Below are 14756 nucleotides of genomic sequence, written 5' to 3'. Positions count from 1 at the left end.
TTCAGCAATGGAACTGGAATTCATTGTATCGCTTTTGACAGTTCGCAAAGATCTTGATTGACAGGTTAATCATAACGCCCATCTTGTCCAAACAACAAATCAGACAGCAGAGTAGATTAACTACTTGGAAAATTTTCTGCAGTTGAAATAAAATACATTCTGATATTCATTTATGTTTATTTCATGCTTTAAGTAAATATAAAAAGACCATCGGTTCATGCGCCGCTCAGTGATCTGTCATGACACATTAAAGAGCCACAGAATAGTATTTATTGTTTGTTTCATACAAAAAGTAACCTGCTCTGTCTCGTCTGCTGGTGTGTTTACAGTTTCCTTTTTTTTCCCACATTGATTGTTTTTACTGTAAATAAACGGCATTACTAACAGCATTATTTTTTCCAGTAATGAGTAATCAAACTAATTACTGTTTCCCCCATTACAATGCTGTTACCGTAACTGATAAAATGTGGTGTTACTATAAATTATTATAGGCTAATATTACTAGGCCTATGGTTTTATTTTTCAGTTTATCTAAAAGAATGCACAGTATAATGTACATATATTTGAGGTACTGTAAACTAGTGTGAAATCACACGGGATGTCATATGTCATATGACAACCCTTCATATGTCATATGTCTCACACACACAAAGAAAGATACTGAACAAAAGAGTCTTACATACCCTGCAAAAACGACAAGCTTTTCTTTTCTTCAGCTTTTAAGAACTGCTGGTTTCTTTGGTAGTGGGTGGAACTAATACGCAAACAACAATCTCATTGGCTGGCGTTCGCGTATTGTCATCCCTGTTTTGATTTCAGAAAATCATTCATTCAGAAGAATTCATAGTAGTTTTGTTATCACTATGATCGCAATATCTTAAGCACCACCACCAGTCCTGAGCTCAATCGACATGACAAATATGCGGTCATGGTTATTCTAATTAATAAGGTGTCTGTCATCTTATAATGCTGAATCATAAACAAAATAATATTGTAATGCTATAAAAAATTACTATGATGATTTTATTGCCAAGGTGTCCAGAGATAATAGTTTATAATATTTACAAAAAAATATTTAGAATTTTATAGGTGTCTCTCACATTGTCAAACAAAAAAATAAAAATAATGTAATGATAAAAATAATACATTACAATGTACAAACATATTTAATAGTAGGGACATCCAAGTTATTTGACATATTTGTATTTTTTTTTTTAAAAAAAAGGGTCCCACCTTATTTGGTGGCTTTAACTACTATGTACATAAATTTAATTAATAATTTGGTGCAATGCACTTACTTTACATTGTAAAAAAAAATTAATTGTAATTACATCTTTAATACATTTTTGTACTTATACTTATAATTACACTATTTATCCATCCATTACACCTTAACCCACCCTTAAACCTACTCATACAACCAAATATATCCCTAACCTTACCTTTTACCTGTACCTCAATAGCAGCAAAAGTGATTTTCAGTACAACACAAACACAATAAGTACATTTTTTGGTGCAAGTACATAGTAATTAAGGCCACCTCATAAAAAAACTGTAACTTAGAATAGCAACATTCTCTGCTAATTAGTTACTTTTATAATGATATAACCCAGTTACTAACTCAGTTACTGTTTGTGAGAAGTAACTAGTAACTATAACATTACTTTTTTAAAGTAACATGCCCAGCACTGGACATAGCAACCGTAACTAAGGATGGTGGGTTTTAGCGAAGGGTCAATTGCTTGCTCTTAAATAGTAAAAAGAATTACACCATTCTATACAATCTTTTGCCAAATAACACTGGAGGATTTCTATGAATATAATTTGATTAATTATCCCGTCTTCCTCTCCCCTTACCTCCATTTATTTATCCCTCTCTCTCCAGGTCTTTTGTGAACTACTTAACACACTGTTTGCTAATACGGCCTTTTATAGCAATTAAATGCCGATTTGGTGGTGTTGGAGTAATTGTCACCCTAGGCTCTCTGTGCTGGCCTGGAACAAGTGTGTGTGTGTGTGTGTATTTGTGTGTGTGTAATGTATCATAAATGATTCCTCTCACACACAGGGGGTTTATATGCAGCTCAGGGGGTGAAAAGACTCATGCAGGTGTTGAATTCGAGTCAATGTTTAGTGCCATCTCTCTTCATCCGTCTTCCTACTATAATGCATGTGTAGTTTTCATAGTGCAGCTTTAGGGATGAGCGTTTTGCCAAAAAGCTCAGTACTGAGTCAGTCCAGCGAGACCCCTACTGCAGGATTAAATCAATCCTGATATACAGAGAATGTATTGCATCTCTGGTTGATTTCTGGTTGGTCATTCATGGTATTCTGTGTAATGTGATATTTCTTTAATGCCTACATAATGTCATAATGGAACAATGAAGTATACCCAACACCTCAGTGGACAGATATGCACATAAAAAAAGGGTGTTCCAAAAGACTTTTCTGATTATTTTGTAGTGCCCTTGACTGAAGATTTTTCTGATTGACTAGCAGTCATTTATTTTAAGTAATTAGTCGACAAATCGCATGTTTATATTAACAAACCATTCAACTCATAATAGTGAGCCTTTAATTGCCTATACAACGCACCAGCAAGACATCTGCCTTAACATTATAATAATTAATTGATAAAATAGTGGTTTCTGTATTTTGAGCTGCAATTACAAATTCTATGATTTGATGTAAAAATATTTTCTTCCATCTTAATCGGTTCATTTAAAAAGTCTACATTTTTTGTAGATATTTTCAGTTTTTTTAATCAGAGAACTAACTAGATGGCTGAATTTGCACCCTCTTTGCTTTCATTATTTTGCAAAAACACGTTTTGTTGTTATTGTGAGCACCCAAATAAAAGACCTTTGACAGATTTGAAAGATGTATTACTCTTGTCTGTACGAGAGTAAAAATGATAAGAGTTAAAACCGGCACAACCAGTAGTTAGTTGACTATTAGGGGGCAGTGTTATTTTGTATTTATTTAAGTAAGGAAGCTATGATTGTATGAATTTTTTATGTTGCGTTTACACAACAGTTCAATAAAAAGTTATTATTGATTAATTTGCTTTTTAGACAAAATCCTGTTTCATTGTCTGCTTTTGCTCATATAATGCAAAATGGTTCTGTTTAGCTACTATACATCAGGGTCGTGGTGCATCTTTGAGCAACACTCATGTGGTGAATGATTCATTGTCTTTGAACAGATTGTTTGAGTGAATTATTCAGTGACTTATTCATGAAGACAGAGCTTGTAGTTCCTGAATGAATCTGCTTTTTTTTCTTTCTTTTTTTTCATTGGTTGAATTAATAATTCAGTGACTTACTCAATATCGGCCACTTATAGTAATACATTGCCGAATACATCAGCATTTGTTAACAAACTGGTTAAATGATTTCAATGACTCACTCAAAGTTGATCACGTACAGTGTTTTGAATCAGCTGGATAAGTTCAGTGACTCACTCATAATGATATTCACTTTTTGCCACCTATTGGCATAATAATGCAACTTGTAGAAAGAGTCACTGAAAAATGGCAAGCACTGATTGCATAGTCCTATAGGCTTCTCCCCTTCACCATTCTCAGTGGAAAACAGGGTAAGGATAAAAACAATTACGCTTTAACAATTCTTTGATTTAATTCAGCCTGGCCAATATAGATCACGCACATCTGCAGGGGGGGTTCAGACCGGTTGTTTCAGCCGGTACACAGGAGAAACACTCAACGCCCAGTCCGACAACTGTCACAGAATGTGATTTGTGACGAATACCGGAATCATCCGAGCGTGTGCATCCCTCACTTTTATAATGTCAGAGAATCGGGGGAATTTACTCATGTTATTTTGGTGAACTGCCACAGGGTTGACGGACTGTCAGGATTTCGACAGATCTCCTCTATCTGATATTACAATCCATCTCCCTCCATCCTCCGCTTCCTGCCTCTCCAGCCATCTTGCGAGCGCTGACACTCCTATCACATTGGTAAATACTACTTTAATTGATACTCAGGTTGTTTTAGAATTAATGAGCTGGCACCCATGTGCTGATGTGAGGGAAAAGAACATCTTTCTTTAAATTGCTTTGCAGCCTTTATTGCTCTCCAGAAATCATATTAGCCAAACCAATCTCATTTAAATCTTCCATTCCCTAATTAACCCTCAACGCCTTCTCATGCTGCTCGCAACTGCACTTTTTGTAGATTTTTAGATGAACTGGTAGAGATTTGTGCCTCTGTGTAGAGCGTATTGGATTTTTATTTTGATCAATCAGAAAACAGTTAAACTGAGAACAAATTATCTTCGTTATGTAAATGCCAAGTATTACATGAACAGATAAGATAGGACACAAAGGGGCCGAATTGACTAAACAGACTTTTCCGCATAAAATTTCAGAGCAAACACCTGCGTCTTATTCATTAACCACCCGCAATCCAGTTTAACCAGACACAGTCTGCTTTGGTTTACTGCTGCTTAAGTATATGAATTAAGTCACTGGATGAATTCCAACTGGCATTTTTGCAGGGAAGGGGGTATTTGCAAACATTGTCCATAGAACAGCTACTTGAACAGAACAGAGAAACCAAGCCTGCATTTACTTGATTAAAAGGTATAAATATTATTACAGTTTGAAATATCTGTTTTCTATTTTAATATGTCTTAAAATGCTAATTTGGTGCTAAAAAACGTATTATGAATATTAAAACAATTACATTATTTGTGGAAACATTTTTTTTTTTATGGGACTGAATGTGAAATGTCAAAAGAACAGCATTTATATGAGTTCGGTTCAGTTCAGTTAATGTACACTGAATAGTAGAAAATCTGCTGAATCATATATTGAAATGGCTGTTATCTCTCTTATTTGTAAGGCTGGATTCCTATCAATTCAGTTTTTTCAAAAAATCTGCTTAGCTGTTTTAACAGTAATGTGCAATTCACAGTACATTTTAATGTATTCCAATTAAAGTGAAGCAAGTCTTTTCATAGAAGCAGTCTTTTATCCTTCATCCTATCCTTTTATCTTGCTTTTATAAATGCATATGTATGTAGCAGCTGTAAGCAAGTAGATATGACCCAAACGCAACATGGTGTTTAGAGTAAACCCACAGTGATAAAACTGCTTTACAGTATATGCAACCTGAATGATCCAAGGTCACCGGGGAATTTATAAATGTTACAAATAATATGTTAGTAGCTGCAATATATGAAAAGCTACTGAGAATATTGAAGGTACATGCGCTTTACACTCTCGCACTAGTACATAATGTATTCAAGGTAGCATTCAGTTCTGTGCAGTATTCAACACTACAAGCAGACTACAAACTAAATGTTTCAGAAGCGCTGGATTTCTAAAAGTAGTCACTGTCAGTTGAGGCACAGAGTGACCTTTAAATATCAAGCTAAAGGCATCACATTTTTTGTATTTTTTAAAATGCAATTTAATTTAAAATATGTGTGATATGCTTGATTGGTAGATTAAAAAATCACGTTTACAAAAAGAAATACATGTCTACAAGCTTACTTTAAAATGTGGTTTAAAAGAAATGAGAAAAGCAAGTCGGTGGTTTAATTTTTTCCTTATTATTATTATTTTTTTTTTCCAGTGGGAATTTGAGGGCTTTTTTTTCCTCATGTTGTTTATTCAACTATTCTCCAAGTGCCTTTTTAGCATTTTTCTATGCAGGCAATTTTGTTGCCACCAGTGGAGCTTTTATAACACATGGTATGCAGCCCTGAATTGTGTTTGGGTTAGTATATGATTGTAACACTTGGCTTTATGTTCCATTAGTTTGTTTTCTAGATGCGAATGTGGAGAAAAAACCCAAAGCAAAACAAGATATGAAAAGGAAAAAAAAAAACTGTCGTCAGAACTGTTTCTAATTGCATTTGGTCTGGGTCTTAGCGATAACATCAATTCCATTATTTTCTGCATTTGAATTGCACTACAGTCTTCAGCATCCTGTCTTTGATTGGCTGAATGCAGGTACTGGGTATTTAGAACGATGTGGGACCTGCACAAGTATACATTATGCCATTTTATTACCACTGTAAACAATAGGGGTATTTTGACTCATGTTTTTACTGATTCTCATGTCATTTCATACCTGTATGACTTTTTTTATTCAATGAAACATAAAAGATGATATTTTAAAGTATATCTTCACAAAATGATAAACCACCAATGTGTGTGTGTGTGTGTGTGTGTGAATATATTATGATATATTGAAACAAAAATGTTTACAGAAGTTTTTGTCTATGTCACAAAGATTATTACATGAATGTAACATTAAATTTCAATCTGTAGTCAAACAAAGCTATCAAATTACTTCAGAAGATTTTGAATATAGCTCCGAATTTACAATAGTTATATGATACTTTTGTGTCCTTTTAGAATCTTAAAATCTGCAGTCCCCATTCATCGTAATTGCAGGCAACAAGTAAATTATTCAAAATGTCACCTTTTGTGTTCCGTGAGAGGGAATATTCTTTTTTTTTTTTGGTGGGTGAACTATCCCTTTAAAGTAGTTGTTGTGTGAGTGTTAATCAATTTAATAGACTTTTCCAAACAGATCTTTTGTAACAAACATAATTATGATTTTATGCAGAAAGCAGAGCACAATGACCTCAAAATAATTCTTTAACTGATTTTGAGGTTATACAAGAACGTCCGTACCCTACGATGTATTACATGAGCTGTTGGGTTAGTCTCTCGTTGTCTGTTTAATGCATGAGGCAAACAACTGCAATCTGTTCAAGAACAAGAAACACTTTTTGTTAATCATCCATGAGGAGCGTCTTGGAAAATGCAAACGCAAATCTGTTGCTTTTTTTTTTTTTTTTTTTTATAAAAGTATTATGATGATCTTTAATTTTTCATACTGTTTGGTCATTTATTTCCAACAGGATCAAGCTGAAGGATGGTGTGGCGTTTTTGGGAGCGAGGGCCAGCAACCCGGTTCAGTGGACAGTAAGTCAAGACGTCAGGAGCGAAGGACACAGAGTGGTCACTCTGCACTGTCGCAGGAAGGAAGCCAACTTCGAGAAAAGGTCAGTAACTGTTCAATTGACGCTTCTTTTAACCAAGGGGAATTCTGAATGTAGAGACCACTGTATCAAAGCGTTATCATCAGAAGCAGTTACTTGAATGACCCAGAAGTTCAAAGTTTAAGATCGAAGCTGAAGGCAAAAACACTGCAAACCAAAACGTTTTTTTCCTCACTTGCTCACAGTTCTGTTCTCTTTGTAAAGTTTCAGCCAACAAAGATCCAAACTCGTGCACATATACAGTGACCTGCAGCATACAGCCCTTTGGCCTTTAGGTCTCAATATAAGCATCTCTGCCTAATGACTATTCTTCTAAACTCTTCTGCTTGTTTCATATACAGGCCCTCTGGTACTGGCAGCATGTTTTTTTTCACAGTACTGAATCATATTATGTGTTACTGCATCATAAGTGCTAGGAAGTTACTTCGCTACATTTCTCAGAAGCTCCAGTACTTCAAATGGTTTCAAACATGCAACTTTTTCTGGAACTGCCTTAACTTTATAGCTACTTTAGATGGCTAGTAGCTCTGTAGTAACACCTTGTTGCATTTTTTGCATCATTTTTGCATACATGTGATTAATTGTAGTGATTTATTGGTTCTGAAATGCTGCTGTTCGTGTACCTTTGACTTTGTTAAATAAGTAAGGGTGTTTTGTTAGTTGCATTTAGTGTAAATGTGTCTGCTTAAAGGGATAATTCTCCCACAATTGAAAATTCTGTAATTCTGGATTTTTGTTCATCTTTTTTAAGCAATGCATTCTGATGAAAAGATTAGACCAATGTAAATATAAAGCACATCAAATATGGTGAAAGGAAAGGTCTTGACACACGAAAACCAATTGTGTCAAGCAATTCAATTCAGTTTCTGTTGACCATATTTGTTGTACTGTATGCATATGTGCTGAACGGTGTTTATTAATGTAGCAAATAAAAACCTAAATTAAATGTGTTCATCATATAAAGTGATCACAACTCTTCCGAAGATTTGAATTAAACCCATCAATTCATATAGATTTGTCTTTATGCAAGTTTTTATGTAATAGACTTTCAGTGGAGCGACAGAATTGTCTCATGACAGTAAATTATGATTTTTCGGGTGAACTGATTCTTTAGGTTTTGTCCCTTGCTGACTGTTTAACTGAGATGGAAAGCAGAGATGCAAAAATAAATGAATATGTAATGGAATAGTTTTATATTTATTCTTTCCCGGTGCTGATGTTAAACCTAGATCATTTTGTGTTTGATTTAGCTGTTTCTGTTATGCAAAGTCTATGGTTTATATTCATATTGTTGGTTTAGATTTTCAACCTGCTTTTTTTCCCTGGGTTAGATTACATTTGCTGGCTGAAAATTATTATATTATACTCACTCTGCATTTCTCCACTCAGAGAGATTAGAAAACCATTGACTGACAGCTGTGCTCTCAGCCCTTATAGGTCCCTCACCTCTTTCAGCACCTCTCTTTGGTCCCATTTGCATATGCAAATTAATCTCACAAACACGTCCCATTCCAACCTCTGATAAAAAAAAAAGAAACTCTGTTTTCAGAGCCCAAATGTGACAAGGATATAAAACATGTATGTTATTTAAGTCTGAATCATCTAGCTTTGCTTTTTTTCCCATCAGACTGCAAATACATTACTTTCAAATGTGTCAGTTCATATAATGGCCACACTGTGTAGGGTGGTAAGCGGTATCGACAGAGCCCTGAGCTTTCATGCACTCATTTTCAGCCTAAAGAGAAAAATGATGAACATTAACAGAATTTTCTTTCCATGCCTGTAGAGTTTTATATAAATCATATTCCAATAACGTACAGTTATTTGATTATGCTCTCTCATTGAAATTCCTATTCCACCTAATGTGTGGGTGTTTCAAAAAGATATTCTTGTTACTCTGACATGCTTTACCTAATTGTAATTTTTGTCCCGGGCAACTAAAAAAATTAGATTTTAGGTTTACAGGGGCTTTTAAAGTTTTATAATTCGTGCACAAGGGAGCTGTAGTTTACAAATGCTTCAAAAGCACTTATCGAAATCCCTTTGACCACTGAAGATCTGTCAAAATATCCACCAAAATTGAAATAAAACTTACTTCTTTGCAGAATTTTCCTTTAAACTGATACCTTTACTTAAGAGCTTTTGGATGAATTTATTCTCCCTGGGTTTCAAACCCTTACTGAAGGTACTGGCTTCCTGAGAGTATGGGAGGTAAGCTTGCTTTCCCTATGCTTCTCATATGTTCTTTTACTTTAGAGGTCAGGAAATGATGGTGAGGAAGGTGCTAGCTCCAGTCCACATGGGGCAGATTGGTAATGACTTATTATGCTTTTTCTGATTTCTCATGCTCTCCACTACATTACTAATAAGTCCTTAAACATTGTACTTTTTTCACTCTGACAAAGGTTGATTATTTTTTCTGCATAATAATGTTTGTCTGATTGGTTTCCTCTACAAAAGTTTTGGTTCAAAACCAAGTGAACAGCATTATTGTCTACTATGTATAGTACCTTTTAAGTCATTTCTTAATGAAATTTAACCTAATACACAACTAATTTAAAATGCTTTCCATAGCAGGAATGCAATAAAACACAGTCAGTGTTCGCATGAATCACACAAGAAACATGACTTTTAAAAGATTACAATGTTTACATTAGCATTTTGCTAAGCTAATGCTATGAAAACGGACAGTTTTTGCTGGTTGGCTGGTCTTAGCTGGCCAAGCTGGTGTTCAGCTAACTGTAGTCAAACCCCCCAGCCTGCTAAACCAGCAATGACCATGCTGGAAAACTAGCTAAATACATTGGGTACAATAATCCATTTTGGTAAGATTAAGTCAAATTGTACTGATTTCAGGAGCTGTTCAATATGTTTGAAACACACTATATTGCTAAAAGTATTCGCTCACCCATCCAAATAATCAGAATCAGGTATTCCAATCACTTCTATAGCCACATGTGTATAAAATCAAGCACCTAGACATGCAGACTGTTTTTACAAACATTTTTGAAAACATAGGTCGCTCTCAGGAGCTCAGTGAATTCCAGCATGGAACTGTGATAGGATTACACATGTAAGAACGTGGAAGCGTTTGGAAATGACAGCAATTCAGCCACAAAGTGGTAAGCCACGTAAAACTGAAAGAGCGTGGTCAGCGGATGTTGAGGCGCTTAGTGTGAAGAGGTCGCTAACTTTCTTCAGAGTCAAACGCTACAGACCTCCAAACTTCATGTGGCCTTGAGATTAGCCAAAGAAAAGTGTGCAGGGAATGAATGAGTTTCCATGACCGAGCAGCTGCATCCAAGCCATACATCACCAAGTGCAATTCAAAGAGTTGGATGCAGTGGTGTAAAGCACACCGCCACTGGACTATAGAGCAGTGGAGACACGTTCTCTAGAGTGACGAATCACGCTTCTCCATCTGGCAATCTGACGGACGAGTCTGGGTTTGGTGGTTGCCAGGAGAACGGTACTTGTCCGACTGCATTGTGCCAAGTGTAAAGATTGGTGAAGGGGGATTATGGTGTGGGGTTGTTTTTCAGGAGCTAGGCTTGGCCCCTTAGTTCCAGTGAAAGGAACTCTGAACGCTTCAGCATACCAAGGCATTTTGGACAATTCCATGCTCCCAGTTTTGAGGGAACAGTTTGGAGCTGGGCCCTTCCTCTTTCAACATGACTGTGCACCAGTGCACAAAGCGAGGTCCATAAAGACATGGATGACTGAGTCTGGTGTGAATGAATTTGACTGGGATGCCTGACCTCAACCCAATAGAAAACACCTTTGGGATGAATTAGCGTAGACTGAGAGCCAGGCCTTATCGTCCAACATCGGTGTGTGACCTCACAAATGCGCTTCTGGAAAAATGGTAAAAAAATCCCATAAACACACTCCTAAATGTTGTGGACAGCCTTCCCAGAAGAGCTGAAGCTGTTATAGCTGCAAAGGGTGGACTGACGTCATATTGAACCCTATGAATTAGGAATGGGATGTCACTTAAGTTCAAATGCGAATCAAGGCAGGGGGACTACAAAATGTTGTCTTGGAAGCTCACTGCTAGGGCTTGTAAATTCATTCTATTTTTAAATATATTAAAAGTGTTTTACATTTATTCATTTAGCAGGCGCTTTTATTCAAATCAACTTACAAATGATAAACATCAGTATTAGTTTTGGTTTGACAGCAAATAATTTTTTTTCAAAACCAGAGTTTAAAATTACTCCTCTGTTCTACGATTTAATTAGAACTTAAAGTTCTTGTTATGATTTAGTCCATTTGTAAGAATTTGCAATCAGTCACTGTGTAGGTGATAATTGAAGCGGTGGTAAACCAATATTTTGGGCTGCTTAATTAAAGCACTACAGGACAAATGGTAGAATTAGCCATTTTGCATTTGAGCACTTGCGGTGCCGGGCATGACAAACTACCAGAGCCTCTGATGACTCAGTTGAGAGCAATTATACTGCATCGTGTCTCAGATAAAGATGTGAAGTTGATAGTCGTCTGAAGCTGAAAATGATTAAGAAGAAAGCAGAAGAAAGAAATGATGTCAGTTTCTTCAGGGAATATTACAAGTCCTCAAGATGTCTCTGTCAGGCAAAGCAGCACTGCAGTGTTTGAATGTGTACATTGTCAAATCAAAGCAGAGAAGCTACAGATCTAAGCTGTTATGGCTGCACTTGCTGTCTTCTTGCTTTCTTTAACCTTCATGTTCTGCTGGTGATTTGCGTGCTTTTTATGTTTGGGGTGCCAGAGACCTCAGTGTGTATCAGTAATTTTGAAATCAACCTATAGATGAGATAGATCTGAAACCCCTATTGAAATGATTGAAATCACAAATAAATAAAAAAGCATACGCTAGCCTGAATCAGTTTGCTGGTCTCTCAACCTCATTAGTATGATCTGATTTGCATTTTTTTTTTAGTCTTTTTCTTCTACTTTTTCTTCTGGATTCTAGGTCTTCTGTCTCTCCACTCAGTTTGACTGAGGAGGAAATTTTTCTTTTTCATATTCCTCTCAAACGGTGTGTGAAATGAGAGGATCAGTTACTCCTGGAAGGAGCAGATGTGTTTCCAATGAATTCCTCATGCAGAATCCACAGCCTTGCCCTATCCAGAAAATAACAAGCTCTACTTGCCCTACTAGAACGATATGGCAAAACTCAACCAAATGTCTTTATAAAAGGCCCTCTTTGTCAGTGAAGAACGTGTCGAATTTTGTAAGCCAAAGTACTCTGTTTTTGGTGCAGAAGTTCAGTTCGCTGGCTCATGTTTCCATGGGTAAAGAGGCTATAATTGGGCCTTGAGTGCCGTGTCTGGCCACGTTGCTCGCTGTTTTGTGCTGGTATTGATTTAGCAGTGGGAACGCCACTTATGGAGGTGCTTGAAGCGGCACAGCAAGCCTTCTAATCCTGGGGTTGGGACTCTGCTCAATGGGGCAGGCTATAATCCCCCATACCGTCAGTGGCGCGGAGAGCCAGGGATGATTCCCAGCATAAAAACGAACACGATACTCTTTCATCAACTTATTTATTCTTTTCATTGGAGCGCCACAGCGGGATTAGATTGAGCCATCTTGTCTTTTGTTTTGAGTTTGTCCTTTCTTCTCTCAGCCTGCCGCTGGATCGATGAAGAGGTGGAGTCTCAGGTGAACTGACTGACGCTCTCGCTCTCTTTTTCTTTCCTTGTCTGATGCACTACACTCTCATCAAAGCATGGTTGACAGGTCGGGCCTGTTTTAATGTCTGTTCCTGCACAACTTTTAATGATTTCTCCTTTTTTTATAAAAGCTGTGGAAGCAATACGTTAGCAGTCCCATTAATCTCAGAGACGCTCGGTTGCCGCTGTGATAAATATGAGATTATTCATATATATATAAGCTTGGGGTCGGTAAGATTTTTTTATGTTCATGAAATGTTTCTCTCTTATTCTCACCAAAGCTACATTTATTTGATAATAAACGGTAAACAATAATATTTGGAATTATCACAACATCTCTATTTAATTATATTTATAAAAATCATTTATTTCTGTCATGGCAAAGATGTCTTATTATCAGCTGTGCTTCTTGATAGTTTCAATAAGGAATTTAAGCAATATTTTATGAATAGAAAGCTCCTGAGAATAGCATTTACTGAAATAGAAATATCTTGCAACATTATAAATATATATATATATATATATATATATATATATATATATATATATATATATATATATATATATATAGATCGATGTACAGTTCAAGCATGAATGACATGTTAAATGTTTATACATTTAAATGAATTTTCTAATGATTTAAAATGTCATTTCTTACTCAAATAAAAAAAGATGGCAATATTTACCTTTTTAATAAAAAAACTATTAAGACTTAATTTGATATCATTTATTTATTCCATCTGAATACACTGTTAATTTCTAATAGCCATAAGTGGATAAAGACCGGTAAAGTAAAACCATAACTACTGTACCCAAACCTTGACACCCTGAGTAAAGTTGCTGTCCCTTTCTTCTTCTTCGCCTTGTTGTCGTTCTTCTTCTTCTCCTTTTTCTTCTTCTTTTAGGGTTTATACAACTTGCTTTCCCTCCATGCTGCAGCCAAATGCAATTGATTGCCCGTGCACTTCACTCACAGAGAAGATGTTCAACACCTTAAAGACATCAGACATAGTTTGGCTTGAATGCAAACTACACCCTTTCCCCTGAGGTGTTGGATTTAAATTCGAAACATGCTTGTCAGCATCCATCTGTCAGGCGCCTGCCTCTGTTTAGATAAGAAATCTCGAACTTGCTGAATTCGTGATGAGGGACAGTGAAAGAAAAACGTATGCAGGAACAAACACGTACCCATCAGCCATTCACAAGGCAAGGGTATTTTAATGAAAGAATCAGGCTTCTTCATACAAAGCCAATCACACTAAACAGTTTCTGAATAAATATTAGGCTGTGTGGTGATTTCGAAAAGCAGCTCCTCTAGTTGCTGCTGGCCTCTTCTCTGGTTGATTTCATTAAAGCGGTGTGTCTGGAACACTTAATCGGGCCGCTGATCCAGATTTGACCCTGATGTGACCTCTCCTCTCACCCTCTGTCTTTCTACCTCATTAATGTGCCAAGGACACTAGTGAAGTTCCTCTCTCCTCATGCGTGCACACACACACTCTCTCTTATGTTGCTGGCTCTTTGTCAGAAGCATCACCCCACAGGTCAGTGCACTATTGAGCTCTGTTAGTATCTGCTTGTAACAAACTCTCTCATTGCGCTGTCAAGAAACCCCAGGCACATAAAGGGCAACAAGGACAAGTATGAATTGTTTCTGATATTGCTGCGTTTTGGTCGGAAATGAATCTGTGCTTTAGAATGAGTCTTTTAGGTCAGCAAATCATTGTCGTGCACATAACTTTTGAAGTAAGTACTAACGCCTGCAGAAAGCTATTCGAGCAAAACTATTAAATAGGATTTAGTCAGAAGACTAAACATTTTTGATTAAATGAAATAAAATTTTTGATTAAATGTTACTGAGTGACTGGACAGAATCAAATGATTTGAGACACTGGAAGGAATCAAATTCTCCACTACTACAGTCTGATACCCGTACAATGTCATGTTTGTCTTAGATACAGGATAAAAAATGTTTAGTGCATTTTTTTGTTAGTTTACAGCACATCTCTGTTGTGCAGTTTGACATCCCTGGTGACACAGACATGTGTTTTTCTGGATT

The 14756-nt window shown here is 36.4% G+C and overlaps 1 protein-coding gene across 1 annotated transcript in view; it reads left to right on the top strand.

Annotated features, from left to right (window-relative positions):
• The window catches only part of LOC122326958 (transmembrane protein 132C-like), a 111333-nt gene that overhangs the window by 58876 nt on the left and 37701 nt on the right, over window positions 1-14756 (top strand). The window contains exon 4 of the mRNA XM_043222183.1: window positions 6903-7046. Within this exon, the coding sequence (XP_043078118.1) occupies window positions 6903-7046 (144 nt within the window). The remainder of the gene's footprint in view (window positions 1-6902; window positions 7047-14756) is intronic.

Source organism: Puntigrus tetrazona, chromosome 21 (genome assembly GCF_018831695.1).
Source record: "Puntigrus tetrazona isolate hp1 chromosome 21, ASM1883169v1, whole genome shotgun sequence".
Lineage (NCBI taxonomy): Eukaryota > Metazoa > Chordata > Actinopteri > Cypriniformes > Cyprinidae > Puntigrus > Puntigrus tetrazona.
Note: the sequence above shows the minus strand (reverse complement) of the source record. Positions and strands in the feature narration are given on the sequence as shown.